This window comes from Daldinia loculata (assembly GCF_022478755.1).
Source record: "Daldinia loculata strain CBS 113971 unplaced genomic scaffold F4817scaffold_48, whole genome shotgun sequence".
Lineage (NCBI taxonomy): Eukaryota > Fungi > Ascomycota > Sordariomycetes > Xylariales > Hypoxylaceae > Daldinia > Daldinia loculata.
Window position 1 is genome coordinate 125944 of NW_026054902.1, and position 25298 is coordinate 151241.

The 25298-nt window shown below is 41.8% G+C and overlaps 8 protein-coding genes across 8 annotated transcripts; 3 read left to right on the plus strand and 5 right to left on the minus strand.

Annotated features, from left to right (window-relative positions):
* Window positions 1-117: 117 nt before the first annotated feature.
* Window positions 118-1325, minus strand: F4817DRAFT_360645 (glycoside hydrolase family 43 protein; the record flags this gene model as incomplete). The annotated part of the gene is made up of 4 exons (XM_049306301.1): window positions 118-630; window positions 681-712; window positions 767-923; window positions 975-1325. 4 exons carry the CDS (start codon window positions 1323-1325, stop codon window positions 118-120), a joined length of 1053 nt encoding a protein of 350 aa, XP_049156352.1.
* Window positions 1326-4648: 3323 nt separating this feature from the next.
* Window positions 4649-5967, minus strand: F4817DRAFT_346272 (uncharacterized protein). The gene is made up of 2 exons (XM_049304373.1): window positions 5015-5967; window positions 4649-4819 (listed from the first exon to the last, which is right to left on the minus strand). The coding sequence occupies exons 1-2, from the start codon at window positions 5503-5505 to the stop codon at window positions 4807-4809; spliced, it is 504 nt and encodes a 167-aa protein (XP_049156353.1). The 5' UTR covers window positions 5506-5967; the 3' UTR covers window positions 4649-4806.
* A 188-nt stretch (window positions 5968-6155) lies between these two features.
* On the minus strand, window positions 6156-7395 carry F4817DRAFT_346274 (uncharacterized protein). The gene is made up of 2 exons (XM_049304374.1): window positions 6968-7395; window positions 6156-6876 (listed from the first exon to the last, which is right to left on the minus strand). Exons 1-2 carry the CDS (start codon window positions 7160-7162, stop codon window positions 6466-6468), a joined length of 606 nt encoding a protein of 201 aa, XP_049156354.1. The 5' UTR covers window positions 7163-7395; the 3' UTR covers window positions 6156-6465.
* Window positions 7396-12256: 4861 nt separating this feature from the next.
* On the minus strand, window positions 12257-13200 carry F4817DRAFT_346277 (uncharacterized protein). Its single transcript, XM_049304375.1, has one exon. The coding sequence runs from the start codon at window positions 12877-12879 to the stop codon at window positions 12691-12693; it is 189 nt and encodes a 62-aa protein (XP_049156355.1). The 5' UTR covers window positions 12880-13200; the 3' UTR covers window positions 12257-12690.
* Window positions 13201-14262: 1062 nt separating this feature from the next.
* F4817DRAFT_207465 (putative multicopper oxidase) lies at window positions 14263-16898 on the minus strand. The gene is made up of 7 exons (XM_049298652.1): window positions 16531-16898; window positions 16335-16428; window positions 15628-16155; window positions 15546-15579; window positions 15053-15478; window positions 14758-14932; window positions 14263-14607 (listed from the first exon to the last, which is right to left on the minus strand). The coding sequence occupies exons 1-7, from the start codon at window positions 16798-16800 to the stop codon at window positions 14443-14445; spliced, it is 1692 nt and encodes a 563-aa protein (XP_049156356.1). The 5' UTR covers window positions 16801-16898; the 3' UTR covers window positions 14263-14442.
* Window positions 16899-17521: 623 nt separating this feature from the next.
* F4817DRAFT_207461 (uncharacterized protein) lies at window positions 17522-19035 on the plus strand. Its single transcript, XM_049298651.1, has 4 exons — window positions 17522-17797; window positions 17882-18098; window positions 18152-18211; window positions 18265-19035. Exons 2-4 carry the CDS (start codon window positions 17954-17956, stop codon window positions 18621-18623), a joined length of 564 nt encoding a protein of 187 aa, XP_049156357.1. The 5' UTR covers window positions 17522-17797; window positions 17882-17953; the 3' UTR covers window positions 18624-19035.
* A 1858-nt stretch (window positions 19036-20893) lies between these two features.
* On the plus strand, window positions 20894-22503 carry F4817DRAFT_346287 (uncharacterized protein). The gene has a single exon (XM_049304376.1). The coding sequence runs from the start codon at window positions 21066-21068 to the stop codon at window positions 22254-22256; it is 1191 nt and encodes a 396-aa protein (XP_049156358.1). The 5' UTR covers window positions 20894-21065; the 3' UTR covers window positions 22257-22503.
* A 294-nt stretch (window positions 22504-22797) lies between these two features.
* Window positions 22798-25191, plus strand: F4817DRAFT_360648 (heterokaryon incompatibility protein-domain-containing protein; the record flags this gene model as incomplete). Its single annotated transcript, XM_049306302.1, has 6 exons — window positions 22798-23097; window positions 23161-23343; window positions 23389-23559; window positions 23663-24204; window positions 24294-25087; window positions 25145-25191. 6 exons carry the CDS (start codon window positions 22798-22800, stop codon window positions 25189-25191), a joined length of 2037 nt encoding a protein of 678 aa, XP_049156359.1.
* Window positions 25192-25298: the final 107 nt, after the last annotated feature.

Below are 25298 nucleotides of genomic sequence, written 5' to 3' on the forward strand. Positions count from 1 at the left end.
TTATGAGTAACAGGAACTCTAGGAATTCTGCTGTTCTAGACACATTTTTTCAATATACGATTCGGTCGTCATGTAACCAGCAATACCGACGTGTGCTACTAACTAAATCTATATTCATTACGAGCTGAACTTCTTGCTCAGTGCATCGTATATAGTTTGGTTAATAGGGAGGATACTCCCATGCCGCAAATTGCTTGGAAATCCGGATCGACTGCTTGCCGTCCATTTGTTTCCCTTTGGGTCCGTGCTCTCATACGGTCGATAGCCATCGCCACCGTAGAAATCCAGGAGGACGTGGATCTTGGCATCGTCTTTGTTGTCGCGGTATGCGGCAGGGCCTTCGACACCGGATGTGATTATACCACCGCTCCCCCCGGCTCTAGTCCAGCTTCCAAAAAGTCCCGTAGTAGAGTATTCCAAAAATACAGTCTTAGCTGATTCATCTTTCATGAATCGTAAGTAGTTTTTCCCTTCAGTATCCAGCGGTACAATATCCAGGTCGATAATGTTTGTCGGCGCATAATCGATGTACGTTTGAGGTTGCGTAAACGTCTTGAAGTCACTTGTGTAAGCATACCTGATTCGGATATTGGATGGGGAACCGGTATGCCCGCTATCTGAGGTAGAATACTATAATCCATTAATAAGAGCATTCGCTGATTTTAAACGGCAAGACCTACAAACTTTGAAGCCCAGTGGACTAAATATTGGCCTACATCCGTCAGTATCATCCTGTATATAGGTAAGTTTCAAGCGAATTACCAACCTTTTGAAGCATCCCATATCGCTTCCGGAGCCCATACCATACCGGCAGTTGAGTCTTCCACATTTACTAGCCGCTCATTGCCAAAGTTCACAAGGTCAGTGCTCTCCCAAACAAATATGCCCCTTGAGCCTGTTCGCTGGGATGCATCCCAATTTGTCTATAATGCTGTCAGCGAGAGAGGACATATGGGCTTTTAAAATATAATCACCTTCCCGATATTGAGATCAGTGCCAATGATATACCATTTTCGGCCAGCTTCGGCACCGCCGCCTTGGACAAGATACGGGTCTCGAACACCACCAGTGCCCTTCGTTGGCCGTAAAATAGGTTGGCCTTTGTTCAACGCTTTGAAGGATAGCGGATCATTACCGTTACTAAGGTAGAAGTACACATAAGGATCTGCCCCGAGGAAGATAGCCCCAAGGTATCCAACTAATCCCGCGTCTGCGCGGCGTTCAGCTTGAACACCTAGTTCGCCTAGGTCAAGCGGACTAGCTAGGGATAGATTAAGGCAAATGCCAATTGATAAAGCAAAGCGAAGCACTTGACGAATAAACATAGTTGCGACGATTCCGAAAATGAAAGATACAAATTCCACAGACCTAGCTCCTAACTTCGTAACAGAGCAGATCTCTCATTTGTATTAACAAGCTTCGGGAGATCTGGGTCCGAACTAGCCAATCCCAAGCCCTCGAGTTTTTCCATCCCGGTACTTTAGCCTTGGGTTTCCAAGAATACGTTTATGGCTAAAGGCCCGCGTAGCAAGCATTGTATATGTGGGGTATTATATCTAGGTAAAAGAAGAGAGTCACGGATTGTGTTCAACATACTAAACTACAAGGCTCTAAGTAAAATATAATTTATTTAGGTCTGCGTTAGTTCGGGCGTTGGAAATGACGCCGCCGACATAGCGAAATTTTGAAGTATATTGTCAGGATTCTAGATGAGACATCTAGAACAAAGGAACTGTTCAGTATGTATAGACGATAGATCTTCATAGGTAGTTTAGAGTTCCTTGCGGAACAACGAAGTTGTTTCCATACTGTTTCGTTCCACCTCGTGACATATATCAAGGAGTGCTGCACTAAGTGGCTGTATTGTATTGTTGGCATACGCTTGAGAAATTGATACGGAGTGAATATTATATTATGAGTATCGATATTATATTCTTCAAAATTACTGCGCAACGTATAGCTTAGGCAGGTAAGGAGTTCCGGCGCTGTCTCATATACGCGCAACTGCCTGCAGCCTGAATGGTTGTATTGGTCCCCGGGTATCAACCGGCGACCCAGAAGGCTTGCTTCTTCAAATTCCATATATGCCCGCTCTATACAACATCGTAGTCATCGATCCACCACTTCTTCTCACTTCCATCATTGACTACATGCAGGTCTATGGAATCCTCCGTATTGACGATTTTTAATGGTCCATAGAAGTTGTATAGGAAGAAAGCAGCTAGGAGGATCCAGCAGAGACCCATGAAGCCCATGATGCCTGCCATGATATATACTTCACAGGCAGCAGATACTTCCATCGCAGCTGCCACGTCCGGTGATGGATAAGAATAGATCGTAGCCATATGTTTCTCTGTTGTGGAATAAGAATGTGATATCCTGATAGCTGTTAGGTGAATACAAAAAGCATGCTTGTATATAGAAGTTTAGGTACTTACAAGTTAGTATTAACTAGGTGTAGAATTTCCGCCAAGGATATTGGCTAAGAGCCCCCTTTATTGGTAGTATTATCAACGAATGTAATCTGGAACGGTATGTCTTTTGAAACTGCGGGATCACCCTGGTGAAGAGCAGCCTGTACCTGGAAGGTACTGACTCACTACCATGCATTTCCAACTGGCACCGTTCACTCCAGGCTGTCTGGAGGAAGCCAAGTTATCAATAATCTAAGAATTCTCAACTAAGGATCAGATAGTTTGCCCGGGTATTGACGATTTCTGAGCAGCTCGTATAAACTATTGAGCTAAGAACAGACGGACCTACTAAAAGGTAGATGGAAGTTTTTGTAGTAATATGTAGACAGGTAGCTATGGTAGTCAAGAAAATAATAGTGAAAACACCACTGCCAATGGCTGTGGTTTGGACACGGATTATTATAGTATACTATGATCCCTTCAACCCCACGTCGCGGAAAAACGCATCATTCTGACCTGATGATGCCAAGTACCGCGTCAAGGGTGCTGATTTTCTGATATTGGGGCCCAAAGGACTGGCTGGTAGTCACGTTAGCTACGAATAGCACTTACTATATACCCACTCTAAGATATAGGAGGACAAGGTCCGCGGTTAGTATTAACTGTCTAGGGCTATAGAAATAACCCAGTACGGACACATGGCTAAGCTTTGACGCATGATGCTATTCCTTATCTGCTTTCATTAGCGCTCCGAAACGACATCTTAAACGCTCAAGGATGGATTTGCCGATGTATGACGGATCCAAAGAGAGTGACCGCCAAAATTTCCCGTACGCAGATTATTATATATTGAGGTAACGAACGTGAGGCGCTAGTAATAAACAACTGTCCAAGTGACCGCGTCAAAGATGTAGCCTTTGTCGCGATAAATTGTCGAACCAGGTAGTTCACATACCATCCTGGTCACATTGGAGAATGCTTGGCTCTGTAAAAGGCGGTTATATTAAAGCTTATTGCTGGGGCAAGCGCGCCTGAGTCTCGGATGCCTAGCCGAAGAGGTGTGTTGTATATGCACTCGCCTCCCTAGGTTCCTAGACAGAAGCGTGTAGCTCTATATTGACTCGAGGTCATGGGCGTGGAGTACGGCCCGATAAGCGCGTGGCAGTATATTGCCTTGCTGAAAATAGGCGCAAGTGAAACCCCTATATGTTTAGCGAGCTGTCTTACCCCAGATATATTGGCAAAATTTGCCATGTTAACCCTACTATTGGGTAGCCTTACCGGATAGGCCGGTTTCTATGTGATGGATTTCCGAGGAGAGGGGGGAGGGTTAGAGGCCCAGAATTAATATTATTTAGCCGACTAGATGGACTTATAATGAATAGGCTTATATAGCCCTCGGCTAGATAGGATCTCTTATCGGTCGCCTTTTATTGATATCATGTAGTTAAAGTGAGCAAAACAAGTTTATAGCATGATCTCGTATACTTCGGGTAACTCAAGTGACGGCATAGTCTACCCAGTGTTAATGCCTGACAAGTACTTAGTATCTTTCAAGAAGGTGTAGCGATCAGTAGGATCGCGGTAACAGGTATATATAACCTCTAGTTTGATATAATCCTTCTCCGGATATCTGATTCGGAATAATGAGATATTGGGAGCTAAGTGAGGGTTTAACGAGAACGACATATCCCACGCTAAGATATGCCTTGAGAGTTGTCCTTGGAAATTATAGATAGCCTTAAGAATAAGCAAGGACGAAAAATTAGTTGGGCACTTTCTATACTGCTATTTACTACAAATTACAGCCCTCTAGTTGGCAAGATAGAAATATAAATTTGACACCTATGCCTTTTCAACGTAGGATATTATCAAACTACTTTCCACGTCTGTGTTGGAGGGCTGACAATAGCTCAGGCCCCAAGGGGGAAAATTAGGTCAACTAAGTAATTTAGGTAGTTATTGTCCCATACAACTTGAATTAAATATGTAGCTACCTATATACATGTGTTCGTATATCAATTATTAATAAAGTAATTAAAAGAAGGCAGATCCTGTCCAGTGTTGCAAGATATAAATGACGAAACCCCTCATGAGACCATGCCGGTTTGAGTACTAATTGAATGGAAAATCCATATAGATTATATGTCAAGAGTGTAAAATGGTAAATAGTACCATCAATTTGTCCTTTATCAATTACTAAAAATATTAGCGAGTTCTACTAGCAGTAGTTGACAAATACCATGATTGGCATAGACGATAGAAATTTAAATGACCGGAGGTATGTATACATATAAAATCATCTCGGGCATTCGATTCGTGTGCAGCAGTCTTTTTTTCCTTCCCAAATCTAAGCAGCCAAAATACAATAATGTTTTCATTTGCGTCATGCTCAAGCAGTGTCCCTTAGAAAGCGTATCAGAACAACTGAACGTCAAACATGACAGGAACAAATAGTATGCACGCCGACTACAATATTGGTAACGGGGATAGAAAGAGTTTAGGAAATTTAAGAATGGAGCATGCGATGGATAGTATTGATTAATAGAAAATGTCTATGAGAAATTTGAGAGGAGTTAATAGGAAAAGGGGTCACATACAGCAAAGCTAACTCTAGATCACCATGGATCCTCGCTTTTAATGTGACCTCAATCTCAAGATTGAGATCAAGTCTAAGACGTAGAGTGTCAGATTTGCCTCCGCCGCCCTGGTTGAGGGCACCGCCGGCAACATTGCCTAATGTACCGGTCGCCGAGTTCGTCAGGTTGTTTGCGGTTTCGCCGACGTTGTTAACGGGGAGCAGCTGATCAACGCCGCCAATACCACCTCCGCCAATGCCACCGAGCGGACCCCCGCTCTGCTGCTGCTGTTGCGTCTGCTGCTGTTGCATCTGCTGATTGCGCTGACGCCGCCGTCGTTGTGGTTGAGGTGCTGCTTCGGCATCTTCGGCACTCTCATCATCATCCTCATACCGCTGATTCTGCGGCTCTGGCTGTGGCGCGGTGGCCTCCTGTCGTCGGGATTGGTTACGGCTGCGGCGACGACCCTGGCGGGACCTAGATCCGGATCCTGAGGGACTAAGAGACGACATTTTCGATTATACTGATGAAATATCTGGGTGGATCAAGCTGTAAGAATGGAAAGTATAGATTAAAGGAGATAATATTTGAGAAACTATTCTTCGTAGGAGGAAGTTGAGGACTAAACTGTCTATGTTTAGGTCCGTTGGGCTCGAGTACCTATTTACATGAGATATATTTAAAATACATAAGACAAAGCTACATATAGGAAGAGATATCTTGGCCATAGGAGTCTTCGAATCAATGTGATATTCAGAAATGATACGTCACCGGTGGTCTAGATCGGGAAATTTGTCCCGGTATGCATTGTCCGAGTCGAAACATTGAACCCTGATGTCGCGCATTCGTAAGTTCTACATCTATCTTTACTAGACAGCAATGCCGCGACATCACTAGCATCATCCTGTTTCTTGATACATATGGGGGTAGTTGGGGTGTGGCAGCATCTGAGTGGCTTGGATGTTGACGTCAAGCCACACATTAAGTATTAGTCGATCGCCAGCTCTCATCCTACATCAGAGAGGGGGTGCGGATACACCGCCCCCTATGTAGGATGGTAAGTGTTACAGGCTCCACTTAACCTATACATAATCTACAAGTATATAGTTGCTAGGGAATTTTAAATGAGAAATCCCCAGACTTTTACATTAATCTTTCGAGATATGAAGATATTAGGTCTCGCACAAGCCACTGACATAGGCCACCACGTATTTTCTTCGTAGAAATTGCCCTATAAGTTACCTGCGGGACTTAGATGGGGCGGGTGGAGCTTTAGCACTTACCATCCTACATAGGGGAGGTGTAGGGTATAATGGCTCTATTATTATTATTGCCTAGGTAGGTATCTAGGTAGGTATTAAGTATAGCATGTAAGTTATTTAATGACGAGTATTTCGAAATACCGAACATGTAATTTATTTTTAGATTATTTTTTCTTGTCTTCTCCCTGAGCCGAACGGCTGAGTAACTTGCTAGTCCTCCCTCGTATATCGACTAGATACTCCAAGCTGTAGCTCGCGATGCAAATTTATATCCACTACATCGCGGTCCAAGATCTCGTCTAAATTCCCTCCTTTGTCGTAGTAAATATTCCACGAACCTTCATCGTTCTCAACGGCCACAAAATTCTGCCCGTTCTCGAGTGTTAACCACTCCTCATCCTCTGTCCAACTCCAAGGCCCGACGATGTGGCCAACAGTCTCTGATCTTGACCCATGACGTAGTAGCCCCGTGTCCTTGTCAGCATATATCCAGTTAAGCATCGGCGGGTCGTCTGCTATGGGCGCTACTAGGCCTTGGTGATTTTCAGGTCCGGGGTAACCAAAATAGAAGCCGTTGAACGGATAGCCCTCCACTGGACATGCCGGGTGGTTTAGATAGAGCTGCCAAAGAGTTTAGAAGACGGATTGGCCGTTCGGTGAACTAAAGAAGCGAAATAGGTTCCAGTGGCCACATTCACCCAACTAAACTCACCTTCTTGTCCTTGAAGACTACGGAAGCATCTTGCGGCAGCGCAACGTCATCGTGTGAAAAGTTTGCCGTTAACTTGAATTTTATTCTTTCCTTCGCTTGTTGGTTCTGCTTCTTCTGGGCGTCAATTGCTTCTGCGACACCAATGACTGTTGGGATGGCGCCGATCGTGAGTAACCCGAGCGTAGAAAGAGCCATAAGACTAATTGATTAAGAGGTACAACGAATGAACTCCACTGAGGCTTGTACATAGAAGATCTCCCGTGTTCTAATAGAAAAGGAGGGGATGCTAGTCGGAGTAGCGACTAATTTTGGCAGCACCGAAGCGTGCGGAGTGACGAAACAGATTCTACGTTGCTACCGAATATCGGAAGTGGGATTTTTGGTCATGAATTCAGTCGCCTAGCAAGCACTTGTGAGTAGGTTGGTACATCGAACATTCACAGCGCTCTAAGAGCTTCACCAATGGTCTCAAAGTACATCGCGCTCAAATCTATATACTTCCGCATACCAACATCATCATATCGAAACATCAATCTTGTTTAGGCACTCACATCCGGAGGCGAATGGGACTAATTGGATGGCGGTTTTGATAATTGGAATCGGAGTCATAGTTTTCCAATTCGCCGCCTTTTTAAAATATCTTGAGCTACTCCATGTTTTGCGCGGATCTTTCCGGTTGGCCATTGAGTTGGCGTCATTTCTACGAATGAGCTCACTGGTGCTCCTCACCCAGACTCGCCTACACTCACCCTAGATGCATCTAGATGAACTCACAGGATACTACGGGTGAAGCGAAGCGCGCTTGCTTACAGTCGGTCATATCACTAAAAGAATGGATCATTGAGGTTAGGTAACTAATGGATATCCTGGAAACTGGCGTCAGTTTATGGATTGACCAGCCGCTGTTCCAGGGCAGCATCTCTCTGCGATTTCACAAAGACACTCAACGTCTCTTGTCATATTCATTTATTGGTGTTCCGTCATGCATCGCTGTCCAAAGAGGTGGTATGCTGGTTGGGCTAGCAGAGCTGCATCGGTAGGTACCTGCTATGGGACATTTAGGGGAGGCGACTTTGGGGGGATAGCCGCTAAGGGTGCAACCTGAGAAATTAATTCTGACCCTAATCCCCGTCATTCCCTCGTGAGATGATATCCCAAAATTATTTGCTTGCTTATACTTAAGTAGCTTGTTGTTAAGGTTACATACTTTAATCATATAATATAAAAACAAATTGTAAAAGGTATTTATTAGTTTTAATTGATTGGTATTTGCGTTAAACTTTATTTAAATACGTAGTTTTAATAAACTTATATAATGTTAATAATTTTAAATAAATAACGTAAATTATAAATTAACGGTTTATATAAATTAACGGTTTAATAAAAATACATATAAATTACGTTTATACGTAACCGTGCATTTTATTTAAAAAAAATTATATTAAAATTCGGTTTTTAAATTTAAATATTTATTTAACTTTTAATAATAATAATATTTTTTTTAATTTTTATATTATTTATTTTAATTAAATAAAAATAAAAAACATAAAAATAAATTTAAAAACGTTAATATTTTTTATAATTTTTATTATAAATTAATTATATAATTAAATATAATTTATTAAAATATAAAAACTTTTAATTAAAAATTCGTAAAATTATAAATTTATAAAAATGTTAATTTTTAATTATATTTTAATTAAACCGTTAATTTATAATTTACGTTAAATAAATATATGGATAATTTAACTATAACATATGTAAAATAAACCATATAACGTATAATTTATATCATTATACATTAATATAAACTATTACGCCACGTAACGCATAACCCGGGTATGTTTTAAATTTACGAAAAGTTTATAAAAGTTTATCATATACTGTTAAATGGACAAAAAGGTAATTAGTCACGATATATCATAATTAATAAGTTATGGTATTTTTGTTATTATATTAATTAATATATGATAAAAGATTTATTAAAAACGGGGAACATTTATATATTTACACTTGTGTAAATGCTATGTATGGGTTTAACCCCAGTCACATGACATGGTCACATGACCGTCGTCCCAACATATACTTGATATATATTATTTAATAATTTTATTTTATTTTATTAGTTTATTTGGTAAAAATAGCCAAGTTTTCCCTTGACTCGGAATGAAAATTCAAAACACTCCCATAGAAAAAAAAGTTCGACACAATAAACATTTCGTAAACTCAAGGCACTTGTCACGGCCGTAACAGGAGTCAGGACCTTCATCCTTTTGTGTATATAAATAAGGCCTTGCAGTAAAGCTGCAAAGATCTGATGTTCTAGGTTCCCCTTAGAACATCATGTTTAATAAATGACACCTTTTGGTTTCAGCCTTGTGATAGCACTCAAGGCAATATCAAGGGCTTTTTTTAAACAGGAGGTCATGCGGGAGGCATATATTTGACTTACATGAATCCTGTACCAAAGATACCCAAGTTAACTAAGGATGGAGCTGCTACTAGGGACTTAATGAGAAATGTGTCAGAGTCTTCACTTGCCCATAGGGGTAGTAGTGTAGTAGAAGTTCTCCCTACCTTTCTTGACGTGTGGAACAAATACGTCTTACCAGGGGCTCTGACAACAGCTTGGGTTACTCGCGTGCTGGCAACGGCGCTTATACCCCAGAGCTTGTCCAGTGATGATATTGGAATTAACAAATTGATGGATTTCATAAAGACTATACGGAAATTAGGATTTGATCCACGGAACTTTTATTGCCTGGTAGATACACCCTTTGTTGTAAACGGCGGGACAAAGCTAAAAGTGCGAAACAGCACGAGGCCAACAGCTTCTGTCCAGCCAGCCTAGTATAGTTCTCTTTGGGATATTTCGACATCCCTAACGATTGCTTCGAATGCTGCATACGCCGGCCGCATGGAAAATATGACTGCTATTACACGAGGAATGCTTCTTGCTAAGAAGTTAACAAGTGCCGATGGAGGGACTTACCCGAACGAAGCGAACCCTTTCACTGCGAATTGACAAGAGTTTTGGTGGGCGATAACGATGAAGCCTTGCTCTAGATTTTTTTTTTTTTAAAAAAAAAAAAGGTACGATCCAAAAGGGCTCTTGAAGTGCTGAAAGTGCGTTGGGTTTAAAAACAAGGACATATTGACAAAGTTACAACTAGATGTCGACCGTCATGTAGCAAATATCATGTAATTATACGCCATGGAAAGTATAACTTAAAGGTACTCCTTAAATTAAGTAATAACTCTCGTATGGAAGTAGAACATACGTTGCACGTGTATTTGATATGTACCACTCGTAGTACGAAAGCTATATACTTTCACGTATAGAATAATGTGATCTGCAATACTAGTGCTTACCCATGATGAACCAAATAGCCTATATGAAGATATATTCTAAAGTGTTGTGGTGTTTTTTTAGAATAGGTACTTTAAGAAACGAATGGCAAAGACAAAAGGCGTAATGACTAGCGATAACTTCATATCTCGCATCATTAAAGCATAGTGCTTTGGTTGAAGATAATCCCCAAATTAAGAAGAGTAGAATATAAGTTACGTAAAAAGAAAAAAAGGGGTATGTTATAAACGCCAGCAAGTGCATTAATGTTTATCCTTACTATTATCATCATCGTTATTACTTACAAGTTTAAACAGATTTTTATTTTTTTGCCAAAAGCGTTTCTACTAAACTACTAAACTCCTAAACTACTAAAAAGGACATTTTTAAACAACTTATTATATTTAATTACCTACTTATTCAAGTACTTTGGTAGTTAATTAATAAGCCTCGCCTTACGTGTACAAGTAAATGATATTGGCTTTCTTATCCTTAAATTCCCAAAGGGATACATGGACTCCTAGCGGGATATAAGGATAAAATCATCTTCGTGTATGCTTATAGCCACGAATAGACGTGAAAGTTATCATCATCATCATCTTCTTCTTCGTGCATGTAAATCTCTTTTCCAATCAAGCCACAGGCTGTCTTGGTCGACGTGCCTGAGAATATATTGAGCTCACTTGTCATGGAATCACTGACGCAATTTCCGGCTCGGCACGAGTCACAGTGAGCCTTGCCATCTGGAGCAGAGGCTGTACAACCACAAGCACAGGTGCATTTGCCCATTGTGAGTTGTTGTTGTCGTCGGGAGGAAGATTTAGGTACGAAACGAGGAAAGGTGGAAGTTGATATAGAGGCGGTGTTGGATACTAGGTATTCCTTTGAAAATAAGATATTTCGTGTGATGTTTATTGAGATGGTATTAATGTAGATGATTGTACTGGATAGATACTGAAACTTTAAGTTGGAAATTTAGATTTATATGTTTAATTTATACACTTCTAAAACATAATAGCTATGAACAAGGTCCATTGTGTTAAACAATAACAATTGAATTGAGTGATATCAATTATATTAAACAATGGAGATTGTATTAAACAACATCAATTGTATTTTAAAATATCTTTTAAAAATTAAAGGGCTTATTCTAAACTACCGTATCCAAACGCTTTTATCAAGACAATAAATCCTAGTTTCATTATCTACCATAGTACAATTGCATCTACTTTGGAGTAAATCTATTTCTAACATAAAGATCTTGACCATTACCTTGTTTAGCATTTGCCTCATTGCCAGCCTTTTAGCTCATCCCCTCGACAAGTATCACGTTTAAGTTGCATATCTCACGTCTCATGGTGGTTTAGTATCTTATAACCTTGAAGTGCCTATCGACGGTAGGGTAGTTAATACGAGTATGTCATTTACAACTTGAAATTAACACTAAATAACAGATGACCATTATTAACCTAACGTTCCTGGACCTAGATAACATTATTTATGTTAGCATAATTGATTTACCAGGCTACAAGGCTATAAATCAATGTACTTTTAACACCGTATAAAGTTACAGAAAGTGGGAGTATTAACACACTCTGCTTGATAGTATAGAGTATATGTTTCGTCAATGGATTGGACATGGTGTTGATTTCAGGGGGGTTTATACTTTCCTTGGTCTTTATGTGCGAACTAGCTCCAGTGCACATCCCACTTATACCAACAATCAACACTTTAAAAAGCCCAACCAATCAAAATTTAATAGTCAATGTACTGTAGCTAGTTCGCACTTGAGGACATACATGTACCTAGGTAAGTTAGCTAACAATAATTGAAGTTATATTTCTTGTGCTGTGTGTTTTTCCATTAGAATGACGTATTACAAGCGAATTATGGCTAGGTAGAATCATAGCTGTGGCTAAATACCTACATGTATAATGCAGCCCGAATGCGGAGGTATGCACGTGTGCTGTTGGCGCCGGAGAGCTGTAGACTACATGTACCTATCTAATAGGTAGGTACCTATACTTTACGGAGGGGGAAAATGATATATCACTTGTTACTTTTTATTTTACATATGTATACCAGCCATCAAAATTGATAGATAAAACCAACGACCTAGTCCCTATAGATTTGATTGGTACCTCTTTAGTACCACCGGAAAGTTGTATTCAGTCTCCCACTTGTCAAACATCAATTTGTGTGTCAAACATCAATTTGTGTAGTCCACGCTGTCCAAGTTCTAACCTACCAACCTCTTCCCAATCCATACTATTATCAGACATCCGTTATCCATTCCTAAACACCAGAGTGCCACCAAAGTCCGACTTAAACAAACTTTCAAAAACCGCGTCGTGCATTCGAGATCATGGTTGATCTAAGGGGTGGGAGCTAGCAGAAAATATGCACAGTAGCTCTGGCAAGAAGCATACGCTGCAGTGCTGAACGCAGGGATCCAGAGAGTTCCAGCCGCACATGCAGATTGACAGCCTGCATACGTCCATGGCCCTGCCGTAGCGCAAGTTGCGATAGCCATTACGACCATGGAAACCTTTGCTTGATGCATTTTTGATAGATAGAAGGTACACTAAAATTCGAATTTTAATGGGGTAGATAGCCTGTAGGTGGTCTGGTGATACGAAGGGTCGAGTTCCGTGTCTGTAAGTTGTGCAAGGTTGATGTATTCCGCAACCTTATTTGTTTAAAGTAGTTGTTGATTTTTCTAAAATCAGGCGTAAAGGTAGAAGAAAATGCAATATATATGTGTAAATTATATAGGCGTGATGTTGGGGTTTGGTCTGTTTGAAGTAGGTAAGAGAAAAAAGGAGAAAAAAGGAGAAAGAGAAAGAATAGTAGAGAAATACAGGGTTAAATGGACGTTTGCAGATACAAAAGAGTACCTACCTATTACCTCTTATTGGGGTTCCAAACGCCATATTCCACTGACTTTGTCGGAAGCGACCTATAACGTGGCGGCCACGTCGTTACGGACCTGGAAAGGTTCGAAGATGGTTATTTCAATGCGACTGGTCGACAGGGGGTGGGGGCTGAAATAAAGGTAGAAAATTACGAAAAAGCAAAAAGATACCTTAAAGCTACCTCCTATAGGTAGGTAGGTACCTAGGTACCTAAGATACTATCTCTTTTTTTTTTTTTATTAGACTGTTTTATTAGGAACTATATTCCTGCTTTCAAAAATTTAAGCCCATTTTCGGATTTCATGTCAATTCTTCTCTTTTCGTTCATAAATGTCGAATTGCTCAAGCTTCTCGAGTTACGTAGTCGGATCAAGACAATCGCGAGAAGCTTGAACGGAGTTCTTTTATGTTCGCGGAGGCACGCGCTGCCCCTAACTGTATTACTTATCTCGTCTTTAAACTTTGTGGAATGAAGCGAAGCAACCTCTTTTTATTTATTTATTGCTACTTAATGTTGATGCCGGCGCAGCTGCAAGGCGAGGGCATTATTCGAAAGAGGATAGATTCGGAAATGCATCCTCGCAACGGAATGAACATGTATCAGCGAGAATGTATATCGAGAGGATTGAAGAAAATAAATCCGCTAGTCTTAGATATGTGTGAATCGCAAGTTTTGATTGATCTTTTTGTTTCTCCATAAGCTTTGACGAATGTTATAAAGCGAAACCGTGGGCTCTTCTAGTCCCCTTTATAACGATACGGATCTGTACCTGATTAGATGTTATCCTCCCGCTGGCCGTCGACTTTGTGGGCTGGGTGAGATTATGATTGCCTAAGAAGGTAACGACGAGGTACACCTCAATATCCCAGTACCTTATCTCAATGTAAGAGTATCTATATACCTACCTAAGGTACCTAACTATAAGGGTTATTGTTTGAGGTGCTGCGGAGATGGACATATTGATACTTCACCAGCGAGTGTAGCGCAGATGGTTAAAACAACAACTAGATACTACATAGGAAATGTTACATTTCTTTGTTGACATAAAATATATATTGAAAATACCCTGAATACTATACAAAACAACTAACTATTTCGATATGATGTGAACTGCCTTGCTGCAAATAATTCATTATATTGACAACCTGCCCCCATCAGTAATATTATGAGTCTCTTTGAGAAAAGAACTTCAATGTCATCTGTACTGATTTTAGATTCCAGAGTCATCTTGGTCAATATCTTTTGATGTCTGGAATGAAGACCAGGTTGAACAGGTGTCTGTGAGTGTGTCCGTATCGGTTATAGCCGCTATTTCGTCATACCTCTCCACGAATTGCAATGCAAACCCTTCGCTCGTATGCCAACCAATATGACACTGTATCCCAGATTAGATATAAACGTGGTTAAAATACTTTAAAAAAAAGTTCGATAAATTTGTGCCATGGTCTTGAAATGAATCGCCTTTTAATACGAAAGGCGCTTGTGATATATACTGAGGAAACGAAGAGACGAAATGGATACTTACATGCATGAGCCAAACTCCAGGATTATCAGTCTCGAATGCCAGCACGATGTAACCACTGGCGGGTAATAAGGCAGTGTCCCGGCGGGGTGGGTTATCCGTGTTGAGAGTGACGCTGCTGGAATATGTACCTGTGTCCTGAGCGAGTATGAAAAAGTCATGGCCGTGAAGATGAATTCTAAGAGTATAATTAGCGTGCGATCTTTCTAGATATTTTATAGGGCTAGCGGTTTCAATGTATCAAATGGACTGATACTGAATGATACCTAGAGGAAATTGAGCATATCAAGTTACTTACGGATGGGGAACAGGAAGGTCTGTCTCGATCGCCAAATATACCCACACGTTCGCATCGGGCAACTCAAGGACAGAGTCGTCGACTTCAAAAGCGCTCTCACCATTCATGACTTGTAAGAGGGTAGGGTTTGTCCAACTAACCAGCATAGATGTGCTGTTTAGAGTCCATTTAAAAAGCCCATTAAGGGTGCCGATATCTGCTACTTCGTCTGTGACAGCCGTAGTACTGCCTACTGTTTTGCTATAATAAGGAACAATATTTTCGGTCTCATCTGTACAAGAATCAACATAGTCATAGCCAGTAGTCTCCGGTGTTGAGGCGGTATCTGTGTAAGACACAATGCCACGGATGTTATCCTGGCTATCATTCTCGGAGCAAGCTGATTGGGGAATAGCTCGGAGCCAAAAACTATCAGCAGTCGAAGCCCTGCGATGCTCCAGGTTAGTTTGCCATATATTCTAGGAAATCATCTAGTTTGATAAAGGACACTCACTGGTCGGCAGTAACGACGATATCGTAACGTTGCCCTTCAAATAGTTAGCATCAAACGAGACGAATAGTTGTCGTCTACTTACCAATGCCGATATTAATCACAGTTGCTTCGTATGGCTGGATTGGCACAAGATCAGTCGCTATGACTTGCATTGTGTGGTTATCAATAGTGAATTTAAAGTGCGTATCGATAGCTCCATTGATGAGTCTGATTCGATAGGAGGTCCCTGAAGTGAAAGAAGTTTGAAATCTTGAACCGCCATCATCATAAACGTTAGTGCCATTGATAAGCCCATTTTCCATTGTAGGAGGGCCGCTTGTCTGTGCTTGGGTCCAGAGTTGATCCACCGTGTCGTGACTCCAATCTGATAAGAGTATGGTCCCAAGATCCTCATCGTAGTTCGCAGTAGCTGGGCCATTGATGATTATGCCTCCAGCAACGCCTTCCCACGCTTGAAGGGCAAAGTGAGAATGGTACCAAGTCGTCCCATATTGGGTTGCCCTCCAGGTATACGTCCGAGTTTCCCCGGGTCCTGTCGGACACTGAGTAATAGAAACCACTCCATCGTTTTCATTTGTATAATTCTGACGTATACCGTGGAAGTGAATAGCTGTTTTAAAGAATTAGTCATTGAAAGCTTTTCGGCTATAAGGGAGAAGTATCCATAAAGGTTACTAAAACCTAATAGTTCAGGGGGGGAAAACGGAAGCAAGGCAAAAGGTCCCAGGGAGAAGACCTGAAACAAATTTGCAGTCAAGATAATGTATATATGCCTGAGCTTGTACTCACATGTTCCATTGTTAGAGGTAGTTAGGGAATTTGTAACATGAACTACAACTGTATCACCCCAGTCCGCAAAGAGAGTTGGTCCTGGAATTGAGCCCTAGGATATGAAGTAAGTTACTCACTCGGATTAAAATAATAAAATAATGAATCAAGAGTAAAATAGTGAAACTAAAGCCGTAAGCTCCAATTGTTGACTTACATTAACAGCCATTGCCGAGCGAGAAATTCCATCCGGTGAAACGGTCACATCAGTGATTTCCAGCCAATACTCTTTAGTTGCTCCAGTATCGGGCACCTCAGTGGTATAATCAGTGTCGATGGAGTAATCGCACCACTCGTTTCTGGTTGTTGCTGTGTTTCCTGAACATGCTGCCCGAGGATACAAATTCGTGGAAGATAGAAAGGGGGACGCTGCAACTGTGCCGGACAGGAATGGCAACAAGAGAGTTGATATTTTCGAAGCAACCATATTGAAAAGAGCTCCGGTATCGTTGAGTCTTCGAATTATAAGTTTGGGTAAAATAAGAAAGATAGTTGTAGGGCTAAGCTACCTCAGTGGGTAGGCTTTGAAGTTGAAGAAGTACAATGAACGACTGTGATGTTTCTATAACTTCTATTCATTGTGAGCGCAGCTGAGGCAGTCTTTATGTCCACGATAGCTTCTCCTAAGTTTCACTTGCCGGCTGAAGGAATCGGCACCATGAGAATCCGAATCGTGAGGACCCATCATACTGTAGCACTGCGTTACAATATTGAATAGCTATACGACCGACAATCAGACCACATATCCACCCCCTTAAGATTAAACTTGAGTCAGCCCTGACGACCTGAGTGAGTATCATGAGTCGAAGATATTCTCGTATTGCAGTGGTACGCGTAACGAAGCATACGGAATTCCGCGAGTAGTGTGGAGTCCGTGGCTTGAATGTGATGAGCCCGCGTCTCACTCCCCCGGAATTGGACCGAAGTCATCGACTAACATCCCTCAGGAACATGACGAGAATCTAGATCCCCTTAATACAGTATTGTTAAGCGATCCACAGCCACCTATCTTGGGCGTACCTGGTGGACGGTTTCGGGGCACCATCTAGACGCCCTGCGCCTTGTCGTCGTCATTATCAGTTTTGGAAATTACGAGATCTTTTGTAAGCCCTGCGATGGCTAGCTGATTTTGTTGATAAATGGAGTTATATAATCACTTATATAATCACGAGGCGCAGTATCAAGTATAATATTAGCAATGTTATCATCTGCCGAGAGAGTGGCATTGAAGCTATGAAGATAATTGCGCTTAAAAGCTTACGCGTTGCTGCAAGGGGGAACCCTGCGAAGTTCCCGCTCTCCGCACCCTCCCGCTTCCCCCGCGGCCCACAATCCGAATAGAGGCCAAAGCCGGAGCGAGCTAGGAACTCTATCTTTAGACAAGACGTCCGTTTCAAGGAAGAGCTGACGAATCTATAATCAGGGTAAGTAAAGCATCGAGGATATGAAAAGAGACCTTCTCCATCAATAGTTCAGCAAGCAACGTAGCTAAGTTAACCTTCTCTAAGTCACAACCATATTTTCAATCATCTTATTCAAGTCTTGCCGTTTCTCGCAAGACATTATCTACTACACTAGCGATGCACGTATTGCAGAGCCTCATTCTTGGCATCCCAGTGGCTATAGCTGGGTCACCAATTCTTGTAGAACGTGCTCCTACAGCACCTTTTGGATTGTTCGCCTACGGCGATGGAATCGGCGGCGCACCTGTGTTCACAGATGGCGGTATGCTATTTTCCATGTCTGTTGGAATATAATGATTTTAACTTTTATAATAGAAGGCGCTTATGTCGGGGGGGCAACTCACTTAAACGACAGCGAAGCCGCCCAGGTCCAGTGTAAGCCGCGCAGACAACCTCTCGTATATGCAGCTATGTTAACTCGCAGGCAGTTATATCCGGTACAGACAATTCGTTGCTGGCCAATCCCAACACCACGGCCGGCAATGCACCAACCTGGTCGAACCTCACGCTCATGGTCCCGGACACGACATCTTCCTCTCATCAGGTCGGATTCGCTAATTCGACTACTAGTAGCGATAGGTCAGGATCCGGGTTCGTATTTTATGGGGATTTTCTACTTCACAAGAACACCGACGGGGATCTCAAGGCATTGTGGTATGCTGTGCCCTCTGATCAAGATGGCATTTGGTCTTTGAACTGGAACTCGACCGACGATGATACCGAAGGGATAGTGCTTGTCACCCTGAAGGCCACACCACCATCGAGGGAAATGGATAAGGATACTTAGGCCCATCATCTATACCTTGAATCATTTCCGTTCCCATTGGGAATTGCCGACCATCTACCTCGTGGGTTAGACTGATAATCACAAGTCGCCCGCCGGTGGGATACTATTCTATCGGCATTTCTTCTCTATTTTAAATATTTATGCTGGCTCGAAAGGATTGTAATTAGCTCATCGTTTGAAAAGAGACCTAGAATGATTAATTTCAATACTACAAGCTATATTGCCACTACCGTTCAGTTCTTCATAGGTACCCTTTAAACGAATTATTGTCTCGTCTCCTCAGTATTACATTTTATAGGTAGTTAATAGTTAAGTCTATTTGTGATGTACCTGAGAATTATGGGAGGTATCAAATTCGAATAACAAAGTCCGTAGTAGAATAACATAAAATTTCACATCAGTAGTATTTCAGGGGGTTCTTGACCCCTTTAACAGCTACCTGGAATGACCAAGTAATAAGGAAAAATATACGAATCCACACCTGCCGACATGACATACGCATTACGCCATTGAGATTAAATTAGGATCATAGAATTCGTCTTACTTTTGAGTCGTCGGTCCCGACTTGCTTGCAGCACGTATATCACGCCAATCGGGACCAATGGAGCCAATGGAGCCAATGGAGCCAATGGAGCCAATGGAGCCAATGGAGCTGAAGTCAAGATAGGGATGGAGGGTAAACGAGCCAACACAGGCGCCATCCGGCTCGAGCTTTCAAAATCGCAAATCATGGGTAAGCGCCATGCATCACTTGGCGCATGATAAGCAGGGACAAGATTCGAGTGACCAACCATCACCTACATACCTAACCTACCATAGCGGCAATATATGGTGACTTGGAATGATTCCTTGTATAAATTATCTTTCCGAAGAAATATTCTTTCCGAAGAAATATTACGTTCAAACTCTGGAAATTGATAAGTGATTGACAAGCTGATAAGGTCACGCGCGCGCGCAGCGCGCACAAGCCTTCGGAAAGATGTACGTGCGCGCAAGAAAAAGCTTAAAAATGAAAAAAGCTAGGATGCCTGGGACTCGAACCCCAGGCTCCTAGCCCCACCGTAACACGCCCCATCATTGATGGGCCATCAATGCGGGAGTGTTTTGGACCGAGCTAGTAACTCCTAGTCCACTAGTGCCGAAAGTGTGCCCGTTTTTTAACCTTATTAACCCACGTATGGTGGACCATTAGTGCAACTGTGCCAAAATCAAGAAAATTGGTGGCACTATGTCTAATAGGGTAATAGTAACGTTGGGGGTACAGTGTAGGCTCGATTATTTGCCCTGTATACACAATTTACAAGGTAATACGGATTACATAACTACCCTTTTTGAAACTAATAATACAATAACTTTACGAATATTCATCCAAATTCTTTCTAAAAAACATTAATATTTTGATTGATAAATAACAAAAATTACGGTCTAGGTTGCATGCTATTTGACCTAATATTGGTAAAGATATTAAAAAGGCTATAAACGTAGCTATACGGGCCACCTTTTTATAAAAGGTTTAAAAGATTAGCCAATCAGATTTAGCTTTTACCTTAGCCTTAAACTACCTTTCAATTGCTTCATATCCACGTATAAACAACACATTCAAATAACTTTACAAAGACAACAATCCAGACGTTACAATTGGTATCATTTTAAAGCCTTAATTGATGCGAAAACAATGATTCAAGTTGCATTTGAATCGGCCTTTTGGCTATTATGTTGTAGTAGAATCAAATAGCGCTTGTCTACCTAGAGAGGCAAGCACGTGATACCCTTTAAAAGCACCTCGATGAAGTCATTCCAAACAGACTCCAGATACTTTAATAGCAATATAATACTCAATATACATCGCATAAACATGCACTTTGGTCCATTATTTTCGCATCAATTAAGGCTATAAAATAATACTAATCGTAACGTCTGGATTGTTATCTTTGTAAAGTTATTTGAATGTGTTGTTTATACGTGGATATGAAGCAATTGAATATTGGATTGACAATTCAATCTGATTGGCTGAATCTAGATTTTAGTGGAGAGGGTAGCCCGGATTCTACCTTGTATATACCCCGCATAGTGTACTGTGCACTTAGCGTTCCTTGCTATATTACCCCTTTTGGAAAATTCCGACCTATTTTATTGATTTTGGCACAGTTGCACTAATGGTCCACCATACCACGGTTCATTTTTTATGATATTGCCGCCACATACGTAATCCATACTAGCCAATCAAAAACGATGCTTGTATTAACAACGATTCCCTGTACAATAATCATTCCACTCCTAAAATATCACTAGGTAGGTATCCTAAAACAACATTTTGCTGGTATGGTACCTAGGTACCTACCTAACCTAGGTATTATTCAAACTGAAATCATAATGTTTCGCAATCGCCTATTTCTGTACCACCCGAATAGCTAACGTGGTCAAGCCGTGAACGAAAGCGAGATGAACACGTCTAGGACTTTGGGAACTGTTTTGCGCGAGTCCTTAAATAGACAATTTCCGATATCTTATATTCCGATATCATATATTCCGATATCATATTGGGTAGCACATCGGGAGGCTTCAAGCCACGAGCTGAGGGAATACCTAGCAGTTAAATCCAAGTTCCGTCCGAAAAGTCTCAATTTCCGGTGTTTTATTCACACGCGCAGCCAAGCAGAAAATATGAGCACAAGGTCGCGTAGTCGGGTTCCCATTGAACCCCAACGTGTCGATGCTCCCCTCACCCAGACCGCTACTTTCTTAGTAGTTACCATTAATAATACGCTAGAAGCTGTCGGTGTGGTGCGCTCAGTTCTATCTAGCATTGATGGGCTAGCTAAAAATGTCTCTATTCGAGACCTCAGCGCCGTATTTGCCTGTACCGTGGGCATTGGCAGCGAAGCGTGGGACTTATTAACCCAGCTACCCCGACCAGCAGAGCTTCATCCATTTTCTACTATACATGGGCAGAAGCATACTGCCGTCTCGACACCCGGGGACTTGCTATTCCATATCCGCTCGGAGCGACGGGATTTATGTTTCGAATTCGAACGACAACTACTAGATGCCCTTGGCGATGCCGTTACTGTCGTGGACGAGACGATTGGTTTTCGTTATTTCGATGTCCGCGACCTTCTTGGATTTGTAGACGGCACGGCAAACCCTGTGGGACCCGCCGTCCCAGCTTCTATTCTCGTGAATGAAGAGGACACGTCTAGTGCAGGTGGGAGTTATGTTGTGGTCCAGAAGTATGTGCATGACGTGAAAGCGTGGAATGCCCTCCCTACTGAGCAACAGGAGGGCATTATTGGGCGTAGGAAGCTAGATAACGTCGAGCTAGATGACGCTGCAGCAGGTCAACAGCAGTCGCACAAGTCACTAGCCACTATTGAAGACGAAAGCGGCAACGAGCACGATATCCTCCGGGACAACATGCCATTTGGGTCTCCCAGCTCGAAAGAATTTGGAACATACTTCATTGGATACTCTAGAAATCTATGGGTTATTGAACGGATGTTACAGCGTATGTTTATTGGTGATCCGCCTGGTTTACATGATAGGCTACTTGATTTCTCTACCCCTCTAACAGGCACCACATTCTTTGCACCATCCTCTGATTTCTTAAAAAGGCTGAACATAGAGAGAAGCTAGTTGCTAACACAGCTGTCATTGACTTCCTTTCTATAGCCACTCCTAGCTACAATGTACTTGACGGTTTAACTATATACCTACCTACCTAGGTATATAATAAGTCTTGAGTACCTAGATACATGGATATTTATCAGAATTGTCTGGTCGATAAGCCACCCTTTTTGATAATATTTTCCTACGCTATATCTAGTATCTAGGCCTCATATTCTGAATTAATATAGTTGAAGCGAAAAGTGATGTTACGAAATTGTGGCTGTACGTATTTCATCAGGGGCTGTGCTAGAGAATTACTAGTATGCCTTGAACATGGCATTCCTCTAATTCGCCGTAAAATAGTTGGCAGTAAGATCCAAGCCACCGTATAAGCATATGCACCCACCCCAATTTTTCTAATATGTAGATAACTCTCGTCACCTAGGTACGCACCTTGATGTTTTCGAGATCATATAAGTTAAAAAAATAAGGTAACGACTATGAGTCGAAGAGTGGTGTCAATTGTACCAGATTTATCCGGTATTCGAGTCTGACAAAATCAGCCGACATGTCTGTCTCAACACTTTATCCTATAAGGCCATGTTCACACAGGCTTGACCGCGATAGTTTCAGGCTAATGTTTCTGGAACGAGGAGGGTGGGACTTACCTTTACGATGCCAACTAGTTACGAAGAAATTAATGGAAGTATCGGGATATCAAGCACTCTCCTATGCTTGGGGCTCTCCAGCCGTAACTAGACCAATCATTGTCAACGATATGAATATGACGATTACGATAAACCTGGACATAGCACTGAGGCACTTGAGACGAGAAGATTCCGATATTTTGCTCTGGGTTGATGCTTTGGTACAATTTCCAAACACTAAGATGTGGAATAGTTAAGGAACTATGGCTAATACAGCTCTGCAGTGTATTAATCAAGCCGACCTTGACGAACGAGAAGCCCAAGTACAGATCATGAGCCAGATCTATCGTCGTGCTGAAAATGTAATTGTGTTTCTTGGTGACGGAACTACTCATGCCTCTGGTCGTCTTCAGGAATCAAGACCGCAAGAGTTCCTGTTCCACGACGACTTGTACGATAGTCAATACGTTGCCTAGTTCCTCTCTTGTTGCAGAACTATGCCTATCCATAAGATATATAAAGGTTTCGGCATCTTTTGCCTCATTAGCCTGTTTGCTCAGCAAGAAAGCCAACATATACGGGCATTGGCATCCCTCAAAAAAAGGATTTTACAGGCAATATTTGAAGATCTTCGGATGATGCTCTTAAGTCGGTGGTGGAATCGCATGTGGGTTTTCCAAGAGGTTAGTTATCTACTATTTAATTTTTCTATTGGTCTTAGGAGAAGTAGGTATATTTTAGTATACCTTGCCGGCTGCGTACTAACCTTCAATTCGTAACTCACAGGTCATAGTATCAAAAAGGGTTGTTCTCCAGTATGGCTGTTCAGTGGCTCCATTAGAGCTATTCATTCGCGCAGCGCGGAATATTCAAATTTTGAATATGAAGGATTCGCTATACAAGAAATTGTCTTCCGATAACATCAAAGTACTACGTTGGTTTACGGAAAATCTTATCAATATCCAGGAAAGCCGGCGCCTACACACCTCTGTTAGCTATGGCAATACCGACGAAGATTCGGTTGGTAAATTGTTGCTCACACTGCTACGAGCAACGGGTAGCCGTAAAGCCTCCGACGAGCGAGATAGAGTATATGCACTTCTTGGTCTTCTACCTGTCAATCTCGGAATCTCCCCCAATTACCGTGTGGCAACCCCTTGGGTTTATACCGAGGTTATCCGTAACATTATAGCAACAACTAGAAGCCTTGACGTACTTTGCGGAGACCTTGGACGAAAGAATAGGGGGGATCTCCCATCGTGGGTACCTGACTGGAGCGCCATCAGCCACAACGAAGAAATTCGCCGCACGAAGGTCACTACAAGTTCGTCTGTTATACTTCTCTGGATTCTTTTTGGGATATGGTCTGCGATCACGTTGCCTATATGGAAATGCCCAACATACGAGTACCCATAAGGGACGGTGTGCCTGAAATCTTTGATCAACTCGGTTTACACTCTTGGCATCCTCCCACAAGCAAAGATGAGATGGATAAGAGGCCTGCCTATGAAAAGCCTACCTATAGGCCTCAGTTTGGTCGCTTAACCATTACTGGAGTTTGCATTAGCCGTATAAGATACCATAGCGACCAGTTTCTTGACCTCACAGATGTGAGGCGACTCAAGGCACTCTTAATCCAATGGGCTAACGACTCAAACAAACCTTATAAAAGTGAAAATCCCATCATCACTCAAATTCATACACACAAGCTGAGATCCTTGATTTTCAATTTGAAATTCGTTTCCGGGGAGTTTAAAAGGCTCGAAGACGGAGACGAAAGACATTTACGGATGTGGTTTGACGCCAAGACATCATCGGATAACCAAGCCTATCAGGATATCTTAGGTTTCGATTATGTACTGAAATTTATGTCCACTAGACGACGTTTATTCCTGACTGACAACAATACTTTAGGGTGGCGTCCTGACGGCTTGAAAGCTCATGATATAATATATGTTCTGCCTGGTGGTAGGACCCCTTACGTACTTCGAAATGCCGATCATAGGATATTCTACATGAAAATAGATATGGAAATGATCGGTGATTCCTATCTTCACGATGCCATGGATGGGAAATATCTGAAACTTTCAAATACGACTGACCAAGCAACTAGAATCATTCAAGAGGACTGCAGATACGAATTCACCGATATCGAACGCCTGTTTAGACGAGAATTCCACGATATCATAAGCAAATATGCACTCGATATCCGTGAGGGTTTAAAAAGAGGAATATCCGATGCTCTAAACGCGGGCTATGATTGTATAGGGGATCAAATATTGAATTACCTTGATTATCCGGCGTGTCTCGTGTAACTAGCAAGTGCAATGGTGTTTTATGGTCTACCTATTTGGTATGGAAGGGTCAATCGTAATGCTTGATGCTCCAAATAAAGAGGATGCATATGTTATGTTAGGCATGA

Bases quoted from the DNA above. Each gene is read 5' to 3' on its own strand.
- F4817DRAFT_346272 (XM_049304373.1), bottom strand. From the start codon at position 5,505: ATGTCGTCTCTTAGTCCCTCAGGATCCGGATCTAGGTCCCGCCAGGGT.
- F4817DRAFT_346274 (XM_049304374.1), bottom strand. From the start codon at position 7,162: ATGGCTCTTTCTACGCTCGGGTTACTCACGATCGGCGCCATCCCAACA. The intron at 6,877-6,967 runs GTGAGTTTAGTT...ACTCTTTGGCAG, and splicing joins TAGTCTTCAAGGACAAGAAG to CTCTATCTAAACCACCCGGC.
- F4817DRAFT_346277 (XM_049304375.1), bottom strand. From the start codon at position 12,879: ATGCATCAAGCAAAGGTTTCCATGGTCGTAATGGCTATCGCAACTTGC.
- F4817DRAFT_207465 (XM_049298652.1), bottom strand. From the start codon at position 16,800: ATGGTTGCTTCGAAAATATCAACTCTCTTGTTGCCATTCCTGTCCGGC. The intron at 15,580-15,627 runs GTAAGTAGACGA...AACTATTTGAAG, and splicing joins TGTGATTAATATCGGCATTG to GGCAACGTTACGATATCGTC. The intron at 14,933-15,052 runs GTAAGTAACTTG...TTATACTCTTAG, and splicing joins GACCTTCCTGTTCCCCATCC to AATTCATCTTCACGGCCATG.
- F4817DRAFT_207461 (XM_049298651.1), top strand. From the start codon at position 17,954: ATGCACGTATTGCAGAGCCTCATTCTTGGCATCCCAGTGGCTATAGCT. The intron at 18,099-18,151 runs GTATGCTATTTT...CTTTTATAATAG, and splicing joins ACCTGTGTTCACAGATGGCG to AAGGCGCTTATGTCGGGGGG. The intron at 18,212-18,264 runs GTAAGCCGCGCA...ACTCGCAGGCAG, and splicing joins CGAAGCCGCCCAGGTCCAGT to TTATATCCGGTACAGACAAT.
- F4817DRAFT_346287 (XM_049304376.1), top strand. From the start codon at position 21,066: ATGAACACGTCTAGGACTTTGGGAACTGTTTTGCGCGAGTCCTTAAAT.